The sequence below is a fragment of the Varroa destructor genome, unplaced genomic scaffold, assembly GCF_002443255.2.
Source record: "Varroa destructor unplaced genomic scaffold, Vdes_3.0 BEIS01000002.1, whole genome shotgun sequence".
Taxonomy (NCBI): Eukaryota; Metazoa; Arthropoda; class Arachnida; order Mesostigmata; family Varroidae; genus Varroa; species Varroa destructor.
Genome location: NW_019211455.1, coordinates 57,615,480 through 57,641,834, shown reverse-complemented (window position 1 = coordinate 57,641,834; position 26,355 = coordinate 57,615,480). Strand labels below are relative to the sequence as shown.

General features: G+C 43.3%; 3 protein-coding genes across 7 annotated transcripts in view; 2 read left to right on the top strand and 1 right to left on the bottom strand.

The window, feature by feature from the left end:
• Tusp (WD40 superfamily protein Tusp) overlaps window positions 1-26,355 on the bottom strand; it is a 222,533-nt gene that overhangs the window by 128,044 nt on the left and 68,134 nt on the right. The gene's annotated exons all lie outside the window — the stretch shown is intronic.
• Window positions 2,244-3,177, top strand: LOC111244908 (uncharacterized). The gene has a single exon (XM_022792455.2). It carries the CDS (start codon window positions 2,282-2,284, stop codon window positions 2,867-2,869), a length of 588 nt encoding a protein of 195 aa, XP_022648190.2. The 5' UTR covers window positions 2,244-2,281; the 3' UTR covers window positions 2,870-3,177.
• LOC147758050 (uncharacterized) lies at window positions 22,705-23,693 on the top strand. The gene has a single exon (XM_086980444.1). It carries the CDS (start codon window positions 22,752-22,754, stop codon window positions 23,370-23,372), a length of 621 nt encoding a protein of 206 aa, XP_086836570.1. The 5' UTR covers window positions 22,705-22,751; the 3' UTR covers window positions 23,373-23,693.

The window sequence follows — 26,355 nt, the reverse complement described above, 5'->3', positions numbered from 1 at the left end:
ATGGGGAGGGGGGTTGGGACTCTTAGGGCTGTTACTTACATTGCTGTTAGAATCGGATACCGCCGTAAATTGATGTTGGCCTGCGGCGACGGGAAATTTTACGCAGATAAAGATTAAATCTTGCCCTATGTTTGCTGTTTCTTTATACATATGCGGAGATAGTCAACAGATAATCTGGCTAATGGATGAAAACGTGTCCAAAGAGCGAAGTTAGTTGCCAATTCGGTACGAATGTGGGCGATGTTGCAATGTTACCCGTAGTGGCAAACAAGTGACAGCTCTGAAATTTGTCTGGATCACAAAAGAAATGGTAATCTCTGACAGCCGGCTAAAACAGAGCCCCGGATGACATCAATGGGGTGCAACGGAATAACTTCATTCTAGAATAGACACTCAAGACTAAACACTTCGATCGCTTTAGAAGCGTCGAGAACAATATGCCCAGGTGACCATCTCGGTTTAAAACCCTTTTATGCATGATTGCTTTAAACTCATAGAAGTATCAATGAGTCGAAAGAAATGCAAACTTCTGGGCTGCTACATATACAGAAGTATAGGTTTAATGCACTTTTCGTTCATTGGAAAATCACCTATACAATTCACAGTTATATCTTTGTTTCAGATTTTTTCAGCGACCATTTCAAGACAAACAGGTGTTTTTCTATCGCCGAAAAGTAAATTGCCAGAGGACGTGGTGATTATCTAAAGCGCGAAAAAACATTATAAACTAAACGTATTTGCCAAAAAGTAAGACTCCATACGTTTATTGTGGCTGTCGTGTGCAGTGCGCGCCATTGTTGCAACATCTACAAACGATTTTCATCGCACAAAACTTGAGAAGTCTTCGTATGGTATCGGTGTTGAAGGAGTTGGTCCGTAGCCTGGCAGGGAGCCACTTGGATATCTTATGAGCAAAACTGTAATTGGGGGTCATTGTGGTCGAGCGCATCTTCACTGAAACGTTTACGTCAAAAATCAAATAATAACATAAAAAGAATCAGTAAAGGCTGGGCCCTTACGGTACCGACTAACGTACATCATGTATTTCGCTACCTTCCCTTCAAGTGTATTCTGTACAATTATAATCTGCCAAATATCAATTCTATGAACATGAATACGTGATGCATTGCACCAGATTTGATTTTCAGAAGCCAACGGAGAAGAGAAAGAATAAAACTGTCAACCCTTCGTTGACAGCTTTCGTGCTAATAAACTGAGTTGTTTCCCTTCCAGAAAGAGTCTTCCTCACCAGTGTAATCTTCTATAGCCGCGATGACGCTACGGGGAAAACTACGTTTGACTGCAGCTGTACTTGCTAGTACTGTTCAGCAAAAATGAGCAGCTGCTGCTGTTACCGCTGCTCGCATTGATGGCACCAGCCGTCCAGATGTGACTGGAGGCACTCCCATCAGATTTGTCTGTGCGCAGAGCCATTCTGCTCTGGTAATAATAGTGGTCGCTCTGATGGTAATTGCTCTGGGGAGGGGGGGACACGGGGCAGCGGTGATATTAGTGCTATAGACTATTGCCAGTTGTGTTAGTGGTCACGGTCACGATGTGGCAGCAAAGGCAACTGGCGATATTCGACGCGGTCTGTAGGACCGTCCACGCGTCACGCACGTCTATTCCAAACGCCCCGCTAGTTGCTGTTGACATCGGCAACATCGAAGTCTGGTAGCGGCGTCGCTGCCGTCGGATGCTCCCGATGTCTGAGCGACCTTGCTCGCCTAAGTGAACCAGTACTCCTCACGTATACACAACCGGACAGGTAACGTCACACAGCAGACGCTAGAGCGGCCGCGCACCCGCGCGGCATACACCGACCAAGACATACATAGAACATGTTCTAGAGCCCAGATCCAGCCGGGCACCATGACACAGACACCGTGATGCCCGCGCGCACTTTCACTCCGAACAACCACTGATAACTGAAAGATGAAAAAAGTAGCTGCGGTGAAAACAACAGCAACGACCACGGCAGCAGCTGCAGTAGCAGCGGGCTAAGACGCCTTCCACTGTGCTTCTGTTGCAGCTGGCTTCAGCATCAGAGAAGGCTAGCTGCCTGTCTGTTTGGCTGGCTGGGTGACTGGCTTCATTGATAGCAGCAGCAGCAGCAGCAGCCAACCAACCGTTTGTTGGCGTGGTTTTACTACGGTCGGCCACGACGACAAGCGAGAAAGCGCTGCCCGCTCTGACGTCAGCGGGACCCGGGGCGGCACTGCCAATAAAACCGGCGCGAACCAATAACGACATTGTCTACCGACGAGAAACTCAAGTCGACATGAAGGTATTCGTAGCGCTCGCTGCCCTCTGTGTGGCAACCGTTTCAGTCAACGCAGGTGGGCACGGCTGGGAGCCGCATGGCCACGTGCACGAAGTGGTCAAGTATGTTCATAAAATCGTGCCAATCCCTAAACCTGTACCAGTAGCCAAACCTTATCCGGTGCACAAGCTTGTTCCTGTGCCACACGTCGTCCACGTACCTAAGCCGTTGCCGGTACCCGTCAAAGTGCCGGTGGTAAAGAAGATCCCTAAGATCGTGCACGTGCCGAAGGTCGTGCCCGTGCCTAAACCCGTGCCGGTGCCACACTCTGTGCCCGTACCTGTGCCAGTGCCTGTTATAAACCATGTTCCGGTGCCCGTCTACAAGCACGTGCCAGTTCCTGTCGTGAAGCACGTTCCCGTGCCAGTGAAGGTGCCGAAGTTCGTCCCCGTACCAGTGCACAAGATCATCAAGATCCCACAGCCGGTGGCTGTGCCCGTCAAGGTGCCTGTTTTCAAGGAGGTCATCGTCAAGAAGCCCGTCGAGGTTGGAGTGCCTGTTTATATTAAGAAGGAGAAGGTGGAGCATCACGGCCACGGATGGTAGGCGGGCTTGGGTACTACAAATATAGACGTATCTATTATATATCTATTATATATAGTGTTTGTGTATATGTGTATTATATTATGTCATATGTATATATCTATGTACACACTATGCTAGGAATCACTCCATACTCGTGTGTTTACAAGCAACAAACAAAGATACTCTTTTCCCTTCGTCATAGTAATGCAAAAATGAGTTGATATAACGATGCTGCTGATGATGGTGTCAATAATTATTGAATAATATTAATATAAGACATTACCAAAAAAGCAACAACAAAAAGAACAATATACGTTGACCGCACTTAACACACTGGTAGTCCTTTATTGATTACAGACTCAGCCATTCTTTATGATCACCATAGCCAACAGGACAGTGCGTTGATTGTGCCTCAGGAGGCCTCAAAGGCTCTTCCTTTTGCCCTGTTTTTTTTGCAGCTAGATGAGCCAGACCGGCCGAAAAAACTACATGACGGGGATTTATCATAGAGCCTGTATGAAGCGAGAGAGTCTTGCAGATGCATATTTTGTCCCTTGTAAACATATGTACGAGATTTTTAAAACTATTATTACCCTTCAAAGTGAGTTGCGGTAACTTTGGTTTTAAACTTTTTGCAAGCTAAAACCTTTTATATTATCGCAATCGTGTTATATTATCGCATCGTAAGCATAGTACGCTTATACGTACGCAGATGTAAATGGGTCTAATTCGAGAGAAGAAGTAGAAGGAAATGTCTGAGCTCTAGATGAGGTCTAACACGATATTAGAGAGTGGTTGATATTTCTCATCTTCAGAAATAGAACTTAATGTGTCACAGCTTCGATTTTATTAAGGTGTAATGATTGCTTTAAGGAGCGCGCATCACTCAGTCCCAGAATTACCATGTAGTGTAGTTTGTTGTGTTTTGCTGAGCTTACTTTTACTAAAAAGGATTTTAAAACCAAATTTGCTTCCGAGCCACAAAGAAAAATTGTTCTTAGACGCTCTTCTGCTCCTTCTCTCTTTATTGAGTTACTCGGGGACGCCTCTGGACAATCTTTGTCCAATTGTGTCTGGCAAGCAGGTTTCCCTGTACGGAAAAGGCCCTGGCCGGCCTGTTTGGTCGACCTATCAACTATGACAGGCTTTTCGTCATAACGCAGGTGTAAATGAAGCTCACGAAATGCGGGCATACCACGGAACGGAAATACGTTACATCGAATACCGAGCAACTACAATTTCACGCTCGTAATCGTCGAATGTCTTTCACGACACGTTATAATAATACAGCCTATTAAAACCAGCTAAGAAAAAAAAGCCAATGAAAATTGCGCGTTATACGCGTAACTCGATGCAACGATCAATGCTCATCATCGGTTGAGCCATCAACCTCTTAAAGCTTGCTCCATTTTCATCGACTGCATAAGCATAAACTGTACATTTCGGTCAAGGACGCAGTGATTTTGTTGTTACTCCGGCCGTCGGCGATGGCAAGCCCTCATTCAGTTGACCTCAAGATCACCAAATCTTGTCTCATGGTGAGCACCATTCACAGCTTTTTTCAACAATTCCCAGCAAGCACCATAATTTCGACCAGGAATCATACACACAAATAGATACAAGCGGACGGATATATTGCTGCCACATTATACGTCGACACTACGTATCGCATAAGTGCGACGACGCAACATTTGCCAGCCATTGCAGGCAATCATCAGTTGTTTCGATGTTTAACGTCGTTGACAATGGACGATCGAAAACATATATTCATTCATCCGGTCGTACGATATGAATGTTTTTTAAGGAACGGCGGTGCGTGTGGCTGGGCTGGAGGAGAATCGAGGCCTATTTTCTATATTTACTTCAATGCTATTACTAAATGAAACGATGCATACCGTAAGGACTCGTTGTTTTCTATTTGGCTTTCACTTTTTTTTCGCTGTTTAATTTCGGTTTTTCTCTGTTGCCCGATATATAAAAACAACGACGACGATGCTGATGATGATGTATGTATGTTTTGACTGACCGTTGACAGAAAGGTACCGCTTTACACACGTTGTTTAATAATAGCGATAGGATAAGCCAAATTTGTATCAAACTTCGCTCTTTGGCCTCTTTTTCGACATTGTTGTTATCACTGTCATCGTATCATTGCCAACTTACGCGCCTTGTTCGCTTTCTTTTGGGGCAAAGCCATTCTTGGCGTGGCTGTTGAGTTATCTACGATCACAGCTGATGATGGTGGTACCCTATTCGATTTCTCTCTGCAGCCCGTCCCTTCCCTGGAGCCCGTCTAGCGGTCCTTCAGCACCTGGAGCCAGTTAATTAATTGGGCACTGCGCTCAACTGTCGGCCAATGTCTTCACCGAATCAACAATAGGGCACATGATCGTAGTAGAACATCTGCACAGGTGCAGTTCCACTGTTCTTCAAACAACGATCTGCATTATCAATATGACTATCATGATGGTCATCTTCCTCTTTTCAAGCAAACAAACAACGAAAACGTTAACTGATCATATCGAAACAAAACAAGATGCTAATCGTCTTTCCCAATCCATTTTTTGGCCGTTTCATGGCCGAACAGGCAGTAGGCCAACGGTGTGATATCGGCTTGTTAGAATACCAATTACTACTGCCACGCTATTTCTCCCACGAAAATAGTAGAAAACATGCTTAGGCCAATAGTTGTTTACATATCAGCCGAAGTAGCCGCTGCAGTGGAATGACACCGTCAACGGTAGTAATGCCAATGGCGACAGCTAATAGGCCGATCGCTATTTCTTCTAGACAGCATCCACTTCGAGTCAACAACAACAACAGCAGCAGAAGCAATAACTTCGATGACTTACAACGCTGGTTTCCATCGGCTGGAGCTAAAGGGGGAAGACTGTGCCGGTCGTAGTCGTAACGTAACGAGCGTGTATAATGAGGTTCAGCACCTCACTGCCAATCTGCGTATTCAACTAAACAAAAGGAGGTGGACGAGAAAGGGGAAGTGTCGACTGGTCTGTTTTGTGCTATCTATATTTTAACCAATTCTATTCACGAAGACAATGTGTTCTCGTAATGTTCAATGTCGTCCGAAGACTCGTTGCTCACTGTTCTAGGCCTTTGCTCACATGTCGTATAGGGGACGTAGCACTCCGATAACTAGCACAACGTATGCAAGTATGATTACTACTAAGATCGTATCTGGCGCCGTTGCGCCGTGCGACTGGATCGTAGTCTCACAACTCGGCCCAGTTGGCAAGGCCATAGGAAATTCGTGCTTTGCAATTGGTGTACGTAGGTGTCTTAAGGTCAGGACAATCGAGCCATTAAAGGCAGCGGAGGTTAATTGAAACAGAAAAGACGGACCCATTTCATTATCGCACATGAAATCGTCTTTTCAGTACACGTTGATGAAGGATACCGATTAATATCTCATTTGACGGCCTTAATGAGACGGCTAGAACTGATTCTTTTCCTCTGTCCGTGAATCTGGCTTTCCTTCGCTCATTCGAGGAAACCATTTTCTCCATCATCTATGGAATGTTGTTTATAAAGACGCACTATCCCTAAATTAAATAAGCTTGTTAATTCCTGCGCTCGATCGATTACAGATCAGGTCGAATTAAATCGCTCTGCTCCTTGCTTTGTAAGGTATGGCACAATTCGGCCTTTTTTCAGTCCTATCTTATAATTAATTAGTCTCTATAAAGCAGTTAATGCACGCCCCCCGTATTTGCAGGTTCAAATTTATACTGGAACCCATACCAGGTTGTATTTCTTCCTTCTGAAGTATTTTCTCACAAATTTGACCTCCGCTAACTAGCCCTCCCCTTGAGGGCGAAAAATGGACCCCACACTCGACTGTGCGACATACCCTCAACAGCTCTTCAACGGCTATCATTTTTATTCGTTCCCAATTGATCCGTAAAATATTTGTCGTTTGTCCAATGTTGATCTCTTCGGAAATATTATGAGGGGCAAGACTACTACACCTTAGCCAACAACCGAGGATAAAGGAACAGATACAACAATGCTTATACAAGTGTGAAAGTAAACGCTGCATTTATATATATGTATATGTATATATATACATATATATAAAGGAACTTTCACCGCAAGCATCTTACCTGTCTTATTTATATATATGTATATGTATATATATACATATATATAAAGGCACTTTCACCGCAAGCATCTTACCTGAGTTACAGGATTGAAACACTTTAATAAAATTCTACTCTATAAAAGATTGAGACTTACTTGTGCAACGTCAGTATATCTCTTGACATTAAATATGTTAGCTGGGCATATAATTTAGCAAAAAACAATTGAAGACGGCAACGCAGATGAGTCTGCACAAAACATTCTCCCATTTATCCCAGCCAGTTTGTACTCCTGCACGTATGAAGTCAGGCACTATTTTAACTGCACGCGGCGGCTATATTTTGAGCTTTTTACGGCTCTGTACTCTTTCTAACACTTCCGTAATATGTGAGCAGTACTAGGTACTTACACATCATCCATCCGATCCAACATCTGCACGTATAGTCTTTCTCCATATTTCGAGTTTTACGTCGGGTATCGGCGTTAGGCCAGACGGCTTGCTTCCAGCCGACCGAGTGTCTATGCCTGAATTTTAACTTAGATCATAACATGTCTGTAACAGCTAGTAAGTAGATCCGTTACCCACCAAAACCCGTATCGTGTACCTATACTATAGTCATGTACATTGTTGATATATATTCCAGTCCACAGCCGTTATTTAGTGTCCTTTGAAGTAGTTTGTCGGGTATGTTTATGACAACGCTAAAGGTATCCCGCGTTGATTCCAGGCTATAATAATAGTGTCAACTTTTTTTTTCTCTATTTCGAAACTGTCCGCGCTCAGAGTGTGTGGAGATAAGCTACTCTTTGTTTTTTTTTTGTAAAGAGTAATTTTTACTTTAAATTTTATCTGCGGTTAGAATATCTGCTAACTGAACGCAGAGCAAGCTGTCATAACGAAGTTTATTTTTTGTTACAATAAGTTTTAGTTCGCATAAAAAGTTTGTACAGATAATGCTTCGGGTTATAAGAACGATTGCAACCACACTTTGTCAAAATGTTAATATAGGTTAGATCTGCTTTATTAGTGGTTGTGTACAGCCATATGTCCGCTTTCTATACAAACGTACGTCTGTACATATAGTCTATCTAATTGCAGAACTAACACTTGCGAGGCCGGCAATGTGTGCCTTACCACAGAACCCAGCACAGGGTGATAGTGTCATAGCAATGTGTTCGGCCTCCTCTGCAGTTAGCCAATTGTATATAGATATATATATATATATATATATATATATATATATATATATGAGTGTGGTTCTTGTTGTAGGCAAATGCTTACCAACGAACTGTGCAATTATGCCATAAAGTTAATAAGATACGATGATAGGAAACGACCATATCAGTCAAGAACTAATTACTCATGTCTATCTAAGTCAATCGGCCTTTCTATAAACGATTTATTCTGTCACCTTCTGAAGAAATTTAACGATAGTATTTTGCGACAGTCGGCTCACGTCAAGCACTACCGGTTCAGCAAGAGGAAACCGGAAGACTGAGGGGTGCGGGTTTAAGGGTTTAGTATCCGTTAGTTTGCGTTATGCTCGAACAGGTGAAAGGCAAGCGATCATTCATATACATACACATATAATCACTTAAGGTACGGTGATATTTACTCCTTTGAAATGTTGTTTACTCAAGCCGGCCATACAAGAGGGGGGAGTAAACGCATTAAGTCTCCAAGGTGACCGTTATTTTAGCATAAAAGGCAGGACAAGATATGTGTGTGTGTGTGTATATATATATATATATATATATATATATATAGTATTGTCGATACTAGTTAGTCCAACAGAAATCGGTACGAGGGTGGGAGAAGCATAATGGTAACAGGAGTCGGTCTAAAAATAGTGATTGTTCTAGATAGACATCGGCAGTAATAAATCTATCGATTACATGATTCCCCGTACGTGCAAATATCACACAGTAAAAACAGTCGAGCCAATTGAGGTAGCCGACGTATGAAGAACTAATCAAGAGCTTATCATGCTAAAACGTTTGCTACGACATGGGCTCTCAGTTTGTCTACTTGTTCCCTAGTTTGCCGAGTACATAACTTTTTTTTTGTGCATAACATATTATGAATAGAATTATAATGACAATTTTCTATCTGTGAGATGTCGACTGCAGGTATTGTCTGAACAGAGACAACCATTTCTGTGGTTACGTAAACAGAACGCTGCCCGGACCGCCAGACTGTCCGTTCCACGTTTGGTTTTATTTCATATTTTTTTGCTAGCCCAATAAAATCTTGTTCGGGTCGTTTTTCGAGATGAGCATAAAGCGAAATGCACGTTCCTTCGGTTAATGATGGTTTTCTGCTTCAGTCTTTATTATAGTCTCCTGAGTCAGTCTCCTTCGAACAGCCCTTGTCGAGGTTTAGCCGCGTTGTTTCGTAACTGTTAATTTCCACCCTTGATTCATAGTGAAACCTTTTAGGTATAATCTGTCCTAGGCAGTAAAAGTAATAATTTTTAGAATCTGGATAGAGGTGTTCACAGCTCGCAAAATTTTACTCGATGAAACTGTCGCCTTATCATTACGAGCGTGTTTTTATTAGACTTCCCTTTGGTTCTTCTCACGTAACAATAACAGTGCCTGGTGTTTTAGATTTGGGCGACGATCTCAGCGTCTCTAGGTAAATAAAATGTATTTTTGAAATATGTCTCTTATAGTATCAACATTTGGGTAGGTCCAGCTTTTGCATGATTTCGGCGGTCATCGGTACATTCTTTTGTCCCTCGAAAATCGGTGCATGTTCTGATTCTCTGCTTTCTTCTTAACTTGATACCCTAACAGGTATAGAGGGGAACAGGGTAAGAATGTTGACACCCTATGGCGCACTGGTTGACTCAGGCAAATTTCTTTTGCTACTCCTTCTATTGTCACGCGTTGACCATCGGCTTCTTTCTGCCGTGGACTTGCATGCCATCCACGGCAGACTCACCTGTGATACGCGGGACTTAATGGACTAAAATAAAAAAGCGAACTTGCCACAACCGACGCAGCTCGGTAAAGCCAGCCAAGTAGGCCTACTCGTACCCTCCCTATGGCTCCTTTGCTTTGGATTTGTGTCGTAGGTGGCCGACTCAGAATAAATCTCTAACTAACCGACTGTTGCCAGTCGACCAGTAACGTACGATTAACTGAGATATGGGGTTCAATATTTCCATATCGTCAAGCATAGAACGGCGGCTGGATTGTTATTCGTTTACTATCGGTCTACGGCTTCATCATAACTAGCTACAGTGACTAGAGGCCGCTACGGACCCCTCGAGAGAAACTAACGCGTCTAAAACTATCCAGTAAGATTAGCGAGGGGCAACGGGAGAGGGCATTTATCACTGACGCATAATTATCACCTTGCCCATTGTTAACAGTGATATCTTCGCGTTATCTTAACTGATGATGATGGCGGCGGTGAGACATCAACAACCCCCTCAAAGAGACCGTGGCTTAAAGGCGGTTGAGGGTGTTCGAGGCGACGGAGCTTCTAACGCGGCTTCTTCTCAAACGCTGGCAACAAATGCTAACCTCGAGGTTACTACATGTGACGCCATCCATCGGCGCTCGGATTGATGATATCTTTGTTTCGTCTTCATTGTGAGCGCTATTCGAGCTAGTAGTATTGTTGTCGATTGATTCTGACTACCAGACATCTGCTTGCTCGTCGTACACCTATTTTTAGGGGCTTGGCTTGTCTTTTTCGTCTGTTCTAAGGACAAAGCTGAAACGACTGGAAGGGATTGTAAGAGGGACCCCTTTACTTATTGTTAGATATGACTGTCGATAATAGTGGTCGTGATCGTTGAAACGACGAGTAGTCTCACCTGGTAACGCAGGGTACTGAAATACTGTCGAATGCATTTCGTAGTATGACACCTGTGTAACAGTGCGGCCCACGGCTTATTAATCAGTGAATCCCTGAAACCAAGTGGCAGCTGAGGTGCCCGAAACAATTTGTCATTTTTCCTTGTAAAGGTTGAAACCTTTAGGCACCGATATACAAGAAATCACGCTAGGTGCTTGATGCGTTTTATCTTCCAATATACTACAAGTATTTGTTATACACTTACGTTAATTAAATTTAGAAGAACTGCAAGTTTGTTGCACATAGAGAAAAATATGTGATGCACATTTTTACTATTCGCATTGCGGTGACTTTTTTTTACATTCTAACACAAACCAGATGTAGTGTTATGCTATTAAGCCGTTCTTGCCGTGGCCTTCTATTTTTAATAGGCTCATTTAGGTGCCGCGCGTCGCATTACAGACTTTGGTTGGTGTAACTTGCACGCTCATATGATGGCCCGCTGAATCGGGTAGCGGATCACAAGAGACAATAAAAATCATGCTATGACCAGAAAATTAAATGTTTCTACTGGCGTATGTATGTGTGCATTGGCCATCATCATTCCGCATATAGCATCGACTTACGTTAATGTCGCATTATGTGTTATGATACAATCCTCTCGCTAAACGACATAGCAGAACAGTGCCCACCGCCCCTTTTACGCCACTCTGTGTGCCGTTAGTTTACACAGGTACAATCCGTTGTTGCAGCTGCAGCTGCAACAACCGCAACTGCAGTTGTTGGCGAAACGATTTTGTCGTTAAATGTCTGATGTGGTAGTACGATGTACACGTATTGTCGTTTGATAGACATTGAATTAAGTCCGTCTTGGCACATCTCTCTTCTGACCTAAATGTACACAGACTACGTTTCACACTTGCGATCGTCAGAGATACGTCTCACGAGTTTCAGGGTAGAATACATTGTCATTGGCTATCACTATACAGAGATGAAGATTTTGACGCGGAGTTAATTTAGAATAAAAACGAATTTAGAACTCGCGGACGCACAATATACATCTGTAATAAGAAAATATCGCTGACACAGCGAAGTTATATATCTTATGATGAATCTTAACCATGTATGAAAGATCTTTATGCTTAACATGGCCACAGACGAACGTAAAAGCCAAGTAGCAAAATCGCTTGGCCTTTGAAACAACGGCCAAATAATTCGGTACATGTTACAATTGTTATTATTTACTTTAACAAACACGTCATCTTCCGGCAATACGTTGTTATTTTGTGTTGTAGGTATGGCGGCGATGCAATCCGGAACAACAAACGTTGATTACTATTGTCGCTAGCAAGATGTTGCTGAAATTTCGTTTTAAAGAATCGTCCATTTCATGCGGGGACGTAACGGGTATTGCGGTCCAACGAGACGTTTCATATGGAAGGAGTATTATAATAATGTACCTATCCGATTGGGTTATTTATCGTTCAATTGACATACTTCAGAGGAAGTTATACTTGCTAAAGTATGTAGTACTGCATTTATCTTCCTGACATTTACAGCCGACGCTGCGTGTAGCGTGTCTGTTAGCATCGTTGGGCCTTGAAACGAACGGATCTAAGGGGAAGAATGGATTTCAAACCTATCCAGAGGCAACAACAAACATGCTTTTACAGGAATGATTGATTTCTTCACCATCAGCACGTGCACGTTCTCACGCGCAATGCGATTAATAGCGCCAATCTCATCAACTGACGAGCTCATTTCGCTCTGGAATAGGAATTAAGGTTGCTGAATGGCAGATATCATCGTTGCATCCCTACTTGATCTGGTGCTCAGATTTGCTTACAGTTGGTCCGTATCGGGGCAAGGAACGTGCCTGGACACGGTAGCGTCGTTGAAAATTAAACCGTTCGTTTCGTCCTTAGCAACGCTATTGTTTCTGCCGGTGTGTGATCGACCGACCCCCTGCAGATTGAGAAGAACGCTCACCAGCGTCAGCGATGGGTGCTTGGCTATGAAGGGAGCAGGGCTTATTCTTTCGCATTCGCACTCACGGATGCTTACCCACCTACGGCTTGATGGAGCGGCAATTTTTGCTCAGCCTCTCTCAGATATCTCATTGCCACGACAACGGACAGTTCTTCTTTGAACATTTACAATAATATTAATTTAATAATAATAATAAAAATAAGATAATTACTGTTAGTTAGGTCGATTGAAAGCATCGGTGTAGCTGATAAAAGCAATTGTTTCTCTAATAACTGTGTTTATTTCGTGCTCAATCTGAAAACAAGTGAGATATTTTAGGACGTCCGCCATGCGCTTAGAAGATCCTTGCGTAATTTATCTAACCAGTGTAAGCCTAGTAGCTCTTAGTGATTAGACTGAGTAGTCTTTCCAATCGACTCTTATTGCTGCTATATCGGGTTGCTCAATATTATTTGACTGTGATTATATGGTGGATGATATAGTTTACTATAAAATGATAACTATTGCTATTCTTATCGTTTCTCGTACCCGGTTCTAAAGGAGCGTGTAACAGTGCAAAAATTTCTATTCAACTCTACCACTTGTCCCCTATCATGGCTTTCAGCCATGATGTTGTTCTATTGAGTTTGGACATTGCAGGATACTAACGGTGTTTGAGCGAGGTGGAGAGCGAGGTATCGTAAGATTGATGGCAGACTTTCATTTTCTTTGTCGCTTTGTCCTTCGTCCATCTGTCCTGTCGTGATATTACTACGCTGGACCACATGCTCTCCAGTGATCTTCAAGTGATTGTAATAATTATTATAGTCATTTACACATTTTACTAGTTAACTTCTAGCGTGTGAAATATTGTCATACTTATCTTGGCGGAGGCGTCCGCTTCACAAACAACCAACGATTGCTTTCGAGCGATATCGAGCCTAAAGGACGAACGGCGCTTGGTGCAAATATCTAGACTTCCGCCGACAGCTGATTATTAGGCATCGGGTTGGGTTTCGGTTTTTGCCCATCTCCTTAGATGGGCAAAAACCGAAACAGGCCAGACACTACTGGTAAGATCTGCTATGAATAGGATGCGATATTAGGAAAGATTCAGTGGAATAAATAGTAAAAAACAATATGTCCGTACGTCATCTATGATGTTTGATGACGAATAAACGTAAAGGCCAGCTACGAACGATCAAGCAAAAATACGATATAGATAGAAAACGACTCTCTAAGGATTTTTAGAATTCTTCGCTTTCGTGAAGCGCTACGATTTTCTGTATATGGCCAGCGTTTTTGTAGAGTAGCGATGTGTCTGACAAACGGATAAATCAAGAACACATTTATTCTAAAAAAAAAATATATATATATATATATATTAGCAAAAAGTAAGATACGAACGTTTACATCGTCTAGAACTGGTGGCACGAACGCTAAGTATAAGAAGATAATAAGTAAATTCAATAATTCGTTTGGTAGTCATTTCGACAAGTCAATATACTATATATATATATATAACGAAGTAACTACTTTCTGCGACTGATCACATTGACTTGACCAGCCTTGGAAACTGATTTAAATAGGGTATTATAAGGGCAACCAGCTTCAATTCTCAAGAGCATTGTTCATTTCCAAACGGATATATCGATAAACTTGTCGTGTACGGTTCCTATACGCTGTGCCGCCCGATCATAGAAATGTCTATTTCACCTAAAAAACCTTCTTTCACATAAAAACAAGAAGTGGGGGGGGGGGGCGGAAGACGATTGCATCAAATGCAAATTTTCACCTCGGGCCAGATGTGCGCGGGGCAAGCATTGGTACTATGGGCTCCCTGGTCAAACTATTTGCCCTTTAGCATCATGGCGCTGAGTGGGCCGCAGGCGTTTGCTGATGCTCAATTTGATCGGCTAATTGCACAGGCTCAAATTTCGTAGGCACTCAACTGGTCGCGTATGTTTTTAGTGAATTTCCTATGCTTCTACAATCATCGGACGGCAAAAATGATGATTTACACAGTTACTCATTGTATAGGTCGCTTGGTTCTGTGGGGGCCGTTGGATTACAGTGATTGCCACCGTTATGATTTACTCGTGCTTTTGTAAGCAGTTTACTCGTCGGCCATTTTGTTTATGATGTTAATATCACATCAGTGTTTTTTTGTTGTATCGTTTGAGCAATTGCAGAACGTTTCCCATAAAAATAAAGTTTTGACAAGAGAAAACGAACGCCGAATTTGAAATCAATAACATTTATTCTTTTTTTTTGCATTATAATAGCTTAGCGAGCAACAGTTTTGAACTATTATGTCTGCTTAAAATTTCATGGTCTCTTTCTGTAGTCACTCCTCGCGGTTATAACTTGATCAGTTTTTACCATTTGCTGTAGGCAGATAGATGAAGTCTTATCAATTAATGAATCCTTGCCATAATCTGATCGTTGCGGCATCAATCTTGGCAACATCAGTTGAAACTTTTACGTGGCCAGAAACATTTTTCTTATTGGTACCCTTCTACTTTTCGCTCAGTCAACGTCTGGCGATAACAACAGTTTAGCTGACCAAATAACTTCAACAATATCTGTACATAGCTACACTGTGTGAAACATACTGAGTAATGTGTTAGGGAAAGCTGTACACACTGAACGACTTGATGGGAAAATCAGTCGTGGTGTAACATTTTGGAAACATATTGTACAACAAATGTACCACAAGAGGCAGAAGAGTAGTGTCCGGTTGATACGAAGCGCCGGTCAGTAGAAAAACAAAATTTGCCATCGTCAATTTTCTGATAGCTTCGTCACCTCTGATCGTTAGTTCCTTCTCATCAAATTATTTGGTAGATGTTTCTGTCGTCTCTAACATCAACAAACATCAAATCGCTTATCTTAGCACTTCGCTAGCTGCGCAAGTTGATTTCGTATCGATATTCAACAATGTACCCCGGTTCATTGTTCCGGTCATTCTTCATCTTACCAAACGCACATATTATGATTAAAGATAACGCCCGTAGTTTCTTGCTTAGTAGCAGAAAATTATTACGGAAGTTGACACAGCAAACCCAACAAGGGTGCACCACCATCAAAACCCCAGATATACTGTTAGAAGCCTTAGTTGCCCTTAGATATCTTAGCTTTTCTGGCTTAACGAACATTTTGTCTCGCGCAACGTTTCCTTTAGCCGTACTCGTGTGGTATGTATACGCCGGTCTGTATTCCGAGCAAGCTAACATGATGAGCTGGTGCTTTTATTTGTGCAGAGGCATACCATTGGCAGTAGGGCAGGCTACAAAGCTAGTCAGTGGCTTTTCGTTCTTGGAAAACACTCCACGAGCTGGCAACGAATCAACATCGAGCTTGAAAAGGCTGCTTTCAGAAAATGCGGTTTATCCTCAGCTATTTTTAGCCCAGCGTAAGATCTGCTCGCTTAATTGATGTGCCGGCATACAGTCTTTTGGGGCCCGCCGATATGATAGGGCAGCAGGATAATGAGATCATGGAGTATTTGCCGCCTATCGGAGCCGTTGAATTTACAATTAGAGAATTTTACAGGCGCATACGCTTCGTGTGCCCATGAGGAAAATGACAATGCCGCTGTACAGAAAATAATCATTCTAGACTTTTCATATCGCACAACAGAAAGGGAAGTGTCCGTGAATGCCCACTTGTCGGTCTGGGTCGACAGTAACCGAGGTGTTGATTGCTGCCCTTTAAATTTATGCTTTCAAATGATGCTAGCGCGATCCCGCTATAACAATTCTCCTCTGTTTTTTTTTTCAAGAAAATGAATTCAAGTAGGTAGGATATAGTGTAGAGGTATACGGGTTGTCAATCCGCGTAAGTCACTGTAAACTTTAAGCTCCAATAAGCTAGTAGCAACGAACTTCGTTTACTGTTTTACATCGAATACTGAAAGCTATGCAACTCAGTGAACCATCCTATTGCCTTGATCTAAACTGATTATGTATCTACATGTAGTACTTACATGCGCTGACCATAAGGGCGGCGAGTACGTTGTCGTTTTCTCTTACAACACGTTCGCTTATAATATAGCTGCCGTTCATGATACTTTGATACCGTCCAAACTGACCCGTTCAGATAGATATTTTCGCTTCAGGATAGGGAGAAAAAGCGCCAGGAAGGGCTGATGGTGGACAGCTCAACAGAGAGTCCCCGTGATAGTTCAAAGGGTAACGTATTTCCCTGGTAATTTGTCCTACGCTAGGCCCGAATACGGACATAGACACAGTTCGTTTCGTACTAGGGGCCAGCCAGCCGCATGGCCTAACAGTGATACCTAGAGCTCAACAGAGAACACCGCTCGCTGCCTTCTTCAGAGCGACCACGGTAAAGGTGTGCCGGCTGCTATTCGGGTCCCTCGGACACGTTTGGCGTCATAATTCTGTTTTCTGTGAACAACAAAATCGGGTCCGAAATTAGCGTTAACGTTGGGGCGGGGATCAGAGCAACGCTGTCAACCACGGCAGCTGTTTACATAGTAATCGAAAATGATGCCAGCAATAAAGTGATGCAATAAAAGCGACAATTCGATTTGATATATATGTATGTATGCGTGAGTACATGTATATATGTGGGTTCAAACGTATATACATGTACACGAATGCGTACGGTCCGGTTGGACAGTGTCATTCGAGAGTCTCTAGTTAACGGGGCACAATCGCTAGTTAATGATCGACGATAGCCATACAAACATGATAACCGTCCGTTTCATTGGACACTTACTGTCTACTTACTTCCATTTATTGGGATGTCTGTGCTGGGACGGATCTAATTAGATCGCACATATATACTACGTACGCGTATACATATAAGTTCGAGTGTCAATTTTTACCACTACGATTATAATTACTCGTAACGTTCTTCCTGCTTCTAGTACGATACAAATAACTATTATTTGTTCGAGTTTTTCATGGACGTTGGCTGAATGATGGCGAAGGAACAGGTAACGACGAGAGCCAACAAGATACAGAAGCTGTGTTTTTGCCAGCGTGAGAATGCCGACTGTGGCAGTGTCCGTGGCTCGCTGGGCTGGAATACTTTGCTACGATGATTGCCCCAGATACTCTTTACAAGTACTCTATCGTTCAGTGAAGCGTCGATAACGCCTGATTCAATCACCGTTTTATCTAGTCGATTAAGCCATTGTTATCATGTGTTGCTCAATTGTATGAGCGGGAAATTGTACCGTAATAATAGAATGATGAAAGCCAGATCTGTTTTCACATAAGATGATAAAGCTGGCATTGATAGTAACACTAGTTTCCGAAAGAAAATTTCCAGATATTAACGATGCGGAAACACCGTCGCAGCTCAGTGGCGTGGGCTTTCTGGGCAGGGACTTGTCAATGTCTACCCGTACGACAGCTTTGTAGGGGCTTTAGCAATTAGTTGATGCAGATTGTGTTTTCAGCGTTCAAAGTAAAGTTGAACAAAGTCATAACCATCATCCACTCTAGGCTATTAAGCGCAATTGTTCAGCTGAGTTTTCAGTGTATCAGTACTAGGCTGTCCCAGCTGAGCCTAGCATATCTTTCGTTACCTTTACAAAAATTGAGCTGAACCCTGTAGCGAGCTAGGATAAGGAGGAGGAGGAAAAGATGAATCTTCCTTTCATTTGACGGTCGTATTTGCTTGCTGCAATGGACAATGATAAGGTGAGCCAACAAGTGATATTGTACGTCTTCTCGCTTTCTACGGCGAGCTGAAATACCATCTGTTGATCGAACTATTTTTGTTACGACTATCGTATGGCGTTTGTTGGTGAAAGTTGTAGCAGAAGAGCAGCAAGTTCCCACTGGAGTAAAGATAGATATAAATAGTTACATAAATTATATTTATCTCATATCCATCTGCATATGATAAGTAGCCTCCACAGAATACCAAAATATACAAGTAACAATGATGACTTGTCTGCTGTAGGGGCAAAGCGGCTACTGACGGCATTCAGTAGCAAGTCTCTGACTACCTGTCGTAGATTACCTCTGAATGCGTGCAGCAATTAGCGATCATAACTTTGTGGGACAGGCTAAATATGGGAACAGATGCTTCAGAACGCCAGAAACACGATGCTTTCCCGATTCATCCACACACACCTTACATATGAAAAAAAAAAACACCTTCAAATTACTACGAAGTCGGTAGCGACTGGTGTAATTCAATTGATACTTTAAGTTGCTAAAAATGAATCGTTACCACAATCGTCTGGGCCCGAACCAGAATCGACCATCTGGATGTAGCGTTTTCGTGACGCTAGCTCTGGCAAACGCGATGTACGCTGTCCGTACGTCATAATATATACACAACGTACGTAATCGTATTGGAGACACATTACTTCGTTCGATGTGTTCGTAATTGCGATGCGACGCTGAAATTTCTTCAACTGCAATCAATGATTGCAGTTCCTTCAACGTACAGACTAAAAATAAAGCGATGCGTTCAGATAATTAACAACGTCTACCATCTCGGTGTAGTAACTTCGTATGACCTACATAATTAGTAGTAGATTGAAAAGAGTCCTAGTCCCAGCCAGTGACATTTGCATATACCGATGATGATATAACTCATTCTCGTATCCACAAGTCAGCACCTAACAGTCAGCCCCGTACGAGCCTTGTTGGACAGCGGTGCACTCCCTAAAATCAACGTATTTCGAAATCCAGCTATTATACAGTACAGCTTTTGTAAACAGGGATCGTATCGCTCGTAAATGGCCGTCATCACCCCAATCGATAGCTGACGCTTGGCCACCAGCTACCGTTACCATCACTGGTTGGATGTGTTCTCTCATAGGGGTGTGTACATATATCTGAATATTTCTCACATGAGCGAATGTATGAGGCACTTTCGATCTTTGCGTCGTAATTCTGACGTCCACATCTCTTATCAAAGCCCAGTGGCAGTCCGGCCCGCCCGATAGTATTGTCTCGTACGATTTGTCACTTTGTTGACTGGTGCTCCCTTTCGAAAATACTTTCTAATAAGCGTGTTAAGCGCAGGCGTCGATTAATGGCCATTGTATAAGCAAACGTTGCGGTCACGAACACGTACACTGAAACGGGCCCCAATTTTTGGATAGCGAAATATCACTATGTCCTCATCATACACTGCTATCCTCCTCGACATAAAAGTCCCTATTCAATTAACACTATCGACCAGCAAGATCATTTATAGGCGACAACAAAAGCTGATGGAACGACGGCGACCGCTGTCACTTCTTTTGTTTGACGCCCTACGTGTACAGCTCATTGAGAAAAGGCGTATTGAATTTGTTGAAATTGTGTTTGATCGAACAAAACACAACTCCAGTGGGCAAAAAAAAAAATTATCCGATTAGTCGATTTTTTTTGGATCGCCATTTGCAGACGATGCGCACTGACAACAACGTCATCCGAAGCACTTCGTAGTGAGGCCGCTTAAGGGATTAATGAAATGGGGCCTGGGCTCCTAAAACCCAGTGCCAGCTGAACTCGAACTCGTTTCTTTCTTTTTTTCCTTCTACTCAAGGTTAGAGATACCCTGTAGTAGAAAAAAAATTGGCACCTATATTAAGGCTAAGTTACCTGTGTGCTATGAAAAATATAGACAATCGTATAAACCGTTTAGCAGATATATTTTAAGTATACTGTGATGATTAGTGGATTTTAACTTATTAATATTATTCGTTACACATATATCCACAACAGCTATTGTGCCAGATATATTGTTATGTTACCCTCGTCTATTTAACATTGATGAATGCTACGTCTAACTGTTAAATTGAGCCAGGACAATAGGACTAAGTTTAGCAATTGTTTGGACCGAGCAGACATAAAAACATGGCTATAAGTGACAAAAACAATAGCAACTTTTCGCACTAATGTAAATTTGGAAAAATTCCCAGAATATAAACAGAATTCTCAGTTTAAACGTGAAATCAAAGTTAGTGGACGAGGTATCTATTTCAAATTAAACAGTCTATCAAAAACAATGATCCGGAAGACTATTCTTATGAATCTTTTCTATATGAACTATATAATACTATATGAAAATAGAAATGGAACAACTTACATAATGTCATTAAACGATTCGCGCTTTCACAGAATAAGGCTGAGCACTTACAGGAACGTTGCATTTCACCTTAAGTTTTGCCTGAGCTTTTGGCATGACATTAAACATCTCTGGTAGCCGTCAGTGCATTGAGACGTCACAAACGAGCTTCACTTAGACTGCCTCATATTTACTCCATGTGGTTATATAGCTGCAGTCGGACTTGTTCTTACAGCTTTAACCGGCCACTGCCTGGTTTACAGTCGTATGCAGGAAACAGTGCTATGATAATTGCTTAACAAAGTTTATTGTGTCTACGGCCTTTTTTTTTACAATTCAGCGCCGATACGGGCAGCACAGTCCCGCCTGAACCTGGATCACGTGAGAAGCTTCCGGTTCATGGACTTCATCTCCTGCGATTCTTATGTTGCGTGTCTTACAGATATAATGTCTCGAATACCTCTATCTCTGTATTTATGGGTGTGTGTGTGTATGTCTACGATGACACGCATGTGTATGAAGTCGTTTTTTTGGCGATTTTTCATACTGGCACGGACGGAAACTGGGCGCTAAACAGTGACCTACTTAGAGTCCTATCGCAATTAAATTAGCTGTATTTTCTGTACGTAATCTCGTGACAATGGAGTTCTAAATGCGTCTCGCCTTGTAGATGCTATCAAGTGCTATCGTCCTGCCCCCGCTTCGGCCGAAAAACGGCCGGACCGCCTGGACGGTGAGTGATCTTGTCGTCTACAAGACCAATCAATTCTTAAATTATTACGAGAAGAGCGGTCGAAGACTCTCCCGAAATAACTGTAACTCTATGTAGGTGGTCAGCAATAGCTAACAAAGCTAAGGCATAATTGCGTTCGTATAATTGTTGCACTGTTGTCATTCCTACGACAGCTGTAGCTGTTGCTTGGTTGGTGTTTGTCGTTTTGACGCTAAAGTGCAGTATATCTGGATCAGCAGGTCTCTCACGCAGTTGTTGGAGACTTCAGTCAGGGCAGCGGCGGCAGCAGCAGCAGCAGCGACAGAAGGGAGCAGCAGCTATGGTGGCTACGCTGGTGGCCACTGCCATCGCTGCCGTTGCATCGGACGGACTTCAGACTTCGGTAGTACCAGAAATTCAGGCCTAGCTTGGCTACCTTGGGCAGCGTCGGCGGCCTTGTCTGATTAACTACTAAAGCGGTAGCTAAATTAATATCGAGAAAAACGAGGTGAAAACAGCGGCGAAATGCAGCGGCGACGTGTGTGGCTGGAAGCTCACGCGCGCGGGCGCGTAAGTGTACATCGATTTATGATGCTGCTGCTGCTGCTGCTACCGTGCCCCTGCTGCCGCGCACATGACCTACCCTCAGCATGGGCAATATCTGAAAAAAGCTGTCGCACCACCATCGTGATAGTCGTTCGACGGTGGGACTTATGCGTTTTGGGCAAAACTTATGCGTTGAATGGCTGGACACGCGAACGGCCGACATGGCCGAGAGGGTGGCCAATAATCAAGCACTGCTCTTTATTACTACTAATAATACTACTCCTAGCACGTATTGTAAGTTTTGGTGCTGTGGCTGCTGCTGGCTTCTTCGCCGTGCTTCGTTTAGGGTGCTTCGGAATCAGTATCGAGTCGCATGGACTTCCATCTGTCGCTGCTGCCGCTCATAGTGGGGCTGTTCTTCGGGCAATGCGAGCTTCTGGTGCAGCTCTGCCGGGGCTGCGGCGGAGGGATAACGGCGGAGACGACGAACGAATTAACCGGTAAACGCACGGATAGGCGGACGGACAAATGGATGGACAAACGAACTGGTAGTAGCAGCAGTGGTGGCCAGAATGAGTATTAGGAGTAAGACTGCAACAATTGCCATGCCAGACGTAGCGGTGGTGATACTAAGAAGGAGCCAGTGTATGATGATGTATAAAAAGCCCTCGCCCGGAGTATTCTGGCATCAGTTGGGTCGTCGACGTCAACTAGTGAACATGCGCGTCTTTGTCGTCATTGCCTCTCTTGTGGCTCTTGCACATGCCACGGATCTCGGATACGGAGGTTACAACGGAGGATACGGCGCTGGATACGACAGTGAATATGGTCACGGACATGTGTCGCACGTCACTAAGGTGATCAATAAGGAGGTGCCTGCCCCGTATGCTGTCCCCGTTGCTAAGCCTTACCCTGTCCCCCAGGTTGTGCCTGTTCCCAAGGTCGTCGAGGTGCCTCAGCCGGTGCCTGCCCCCTATGCCGTTCCCGTGGTGAAAAAGATCCCCCAGGTTGTGCCTGTAGCCCGCCCCTATGCGGTACCCAAACCGTATGCTGTTCCCAAAGAGGTGCCAGTCCCCGTGGCTGTCCCTGTCTATAAAGATGTGCCCGTTCCCGTCTACAAGGAAGTGCCTGTGCCCGTTCTTAAGCACGTGCCCGTTCACGTCAAGGTGCCAGTCCATGTTCCAGTCCCAGTCCACAAGGAGGTACCTGTACCTCAACCCGTTGAGGTCCCGGTCAAAGTCCCCGTCTACCGCGAGGTCCATGTCAAAAAACCTTACGTAGTTCCCCAGCCCTACGCCGTTAAGGCTGCCCCTATCTACGCCCACGGTCACGGATGGTAATCCGCCAAGTTAGCCAAAATAGCCAGAGTAAGATGACAACACAAGAAGCACAGCCAGTCCCAATCTACGCGGCACGGATGAATCACCGCAACGATTACAACAACAACAACGAAAAGAATGATCAATGATGTTGATTAGCACTTTTTTTGTGCCATCGGATGGACCCAAGAGCTTCACACCAAATCTGTCTGACCACTGGTCTTCAACAAATAGTGGTTGTAAATAAGCCCTTGCCAGTAAGGCGGGATCATGCAACGATTTTGTAACAATTACGACTGCGTAAATAAAAACGAACAATGTATATTTGGTAGCCTATAAAAACTGTTTATTCATTGTTATGTGAACTTTGTATATATATATATTAAAGTCCAGGAAATAGCTTTATGCAGGAAGCGATGACGTCAAGACCAATCTGTTACGTTGCGCAATATGAAGCTACGTATAGAAACGAAAGTACAATTCTTTTTCATACTCTAATAACATCCTAAGCAGTACAGAATTATTTGAACGACTCTTTTATCTACTATTATTTTACTATCTGCTATTATTATTTAGTCTACTCTATATTGGTTATGGGATGTGTCAATTCTTCCAAGCTCGCATCGATACATATTGCAAGGTACGAATATGGCATTGACCTATATTGGATAGTCCCAATATTCAACATATTTTTAATATATGAATATTGTTCGATATCAACATCCCACAAGAAAGAGAGGTCACGTTCCTATAACTTGACGTCGTCGCTCTCCGCTGCCCACACAGCGACAGAGCGGCTTACGTAAGCCCAAATCGGCAAACCAGCCTTCGTTCTGTTAGTGCCTGGCTGGCAGCGTTTTCATCGCCGAGTTCCAGTATTCACTGAAGCTGGGTGACCTATGCAAGCAAGCGAATGCGCAAGACATTTGTAAGAAGCACAGACACATCGGTGGATTTCCTTCGCTTCCTGAAGTAAAGTCCAGCGTCTGCTTCGGAATGTTTCAGAGAGCCATAGAAAAACGAGGGAGCTCTGAGCGTAGCTCTCGGACAGGAGTTACTGAACCAACTCGATGAAAGTTCCTGATCGGCTGTTTTAAGCTCGAAGCTCTGACATATTCAAAACGTCCCGCACAAAAGCCGGTCTCTCTCTGATACAGCCTTTCAATAAAACTAAATTTCGTGATAGGTATAACATTACCTGTCGTAAAGCAGGTGATAGTTTTCTTTGCAAATTCAAACTCCCGCAACCTAATCAAAACGATAGCAGCCAATGCATATTTGGCATATCTCGAAATCGGAGTGCCTAGTTCAATGCATGAGAAACGCTTTACTAATAGTTTACTTTATCACAAACACAGCCATTCACAGCTTAATCTAACCCTAGCAGTAGATCATCCAATTGCCGTCAGGGTTATTAGAGCTCTGCCGACAGTCTTGAGTCAAACCTGTACCAAATTACCTTGTCAAAGCTTGTACAAGCTTTCTCGTAAAGCTTTCTGTTACGTTCAAGAACGTAAAGCAGTCAAACGTCTGTACATGCATAGCGAATAGCTTGATGGGACATACTAATTAACGTTACAAACCTTATGGACGTTTAATTAAAGTAATTTATCGCATGCACACAAGCCTCATCATTGTAAATGACAGACCGCATACGGCGTAAACGCGGCAGCCCGAATGAGTCATTATAGAGTGTAGTAATAGAAGCCACAAGCTTGACCATCTATTGTTGCTAGCTTCGGTTCGTCCAAGACCCTAAACATCGTTCTAACTCTCGACCAGTATCTTGCAACAAGACTGCTTGCTTTAAGAGCGAGCAGTAGTACTAGTAGTAGTACTCTAGTATAAATATACGAGAAATTAGTTGAGCAGTATTTGTTGAGACAAGGTTCGATAACATTGCTACCGTTTCCACGATAAGTAAATCTACAACATCTTAAAAATGATTCTAAATTTAAACAGCGCTTGCTTTTGCCTGTAAAGTGTAAAAGTATCTTATATAACAATTTCACCGAAGCGCTTCCAATAGTTTCACAGTCCTGCTGATCGCTTCTGCCGTGACGTCCTGTACTGTTAACTATTCCCTATCGCATCTTGATTCATCGTCTCTATGTGTTTGACATGTTTTCCACGCGTCATTTGTCTTCCACATAGATCAGCCATCGTTATCAAACGAATACAATAATCGGTATCCGTTGATAATTGTTACACAAGCACCTGAACCAGATAAACGACAGATAGATAGATAGAAAAATGGAAAACATTACAAGCACACGGGGTCATTGTCCTGGTCTTAGCCCTACGCCGTCTACATTTAGTTTTAACACAAGCCCAGACAATAATTGAGGCCTCGTGCGCACTTCTCTTGTCAGCCAAGCTAACGGAGCCAAAAGCGATTAATTTACCCAGTGCCAATGCTCCCCATGCCCGTAACTTCACAGCGGTCAACGACAACCCCTGAACAACAGCAAGCCGTCGAGCGTGAACATGAACGCTGCCGGAGGACAAGTGTACTGCATCAAATCGTATCGTATTAAAGGCTGGGGGAAAGTCTGAACTGGTCCTTGTGCTACTAGGCTCTTGGCGCTACTTATCGACAGAGGCTTCAACACGCACTGGAAACAGGTGCCAAACGAAATGAGGTTCTACCGCTAGTTTCTTGCTTCCCCCCAATCTCCACCTCATTTCCACCCTCTAGCCGGTCCTTCGATGAGTCTGATGCGCCTCGCTAGCCAAAAATAGCTTCCTGGAAAGAACTACGAAGTCCGAACTAAACAGCCTTTGGCAATCAGCCAGCCAGCGGCAAATCAACAGCAGATAAAAAAAAAATACTATTAAGAGTTCACTTTGTGGCGATTATGAAAACCAGCCTAGTCTATACGCAACTTCTCGATTAGGGCGATAGCGAAAAGGACCAAGATATGTTAAGAAGAGCCAAAAAAGCCCCACAACTACAGTCAACAGTTTGGCTTGTACTTCATCCTAACCTAAATCATTAATCCCA

Excerpts from the sequence above, each read along its gene's own strand:
- LOC111244908 (XM_022792455.2), top strand. The coding sequence starts at position 2,282 with ATGAAGGTATTCGTAGCGCTCGCTGCCCTCTGTGTGGCAACCGTTTCA.
- LOC147758050 (XM_086980444.1), top strand. The coding sequence starts at position 22,752 with ATGCGCGTCTTTGTCGTCATTGCCTCTCTTGTGGCTCTTGCACATGCC.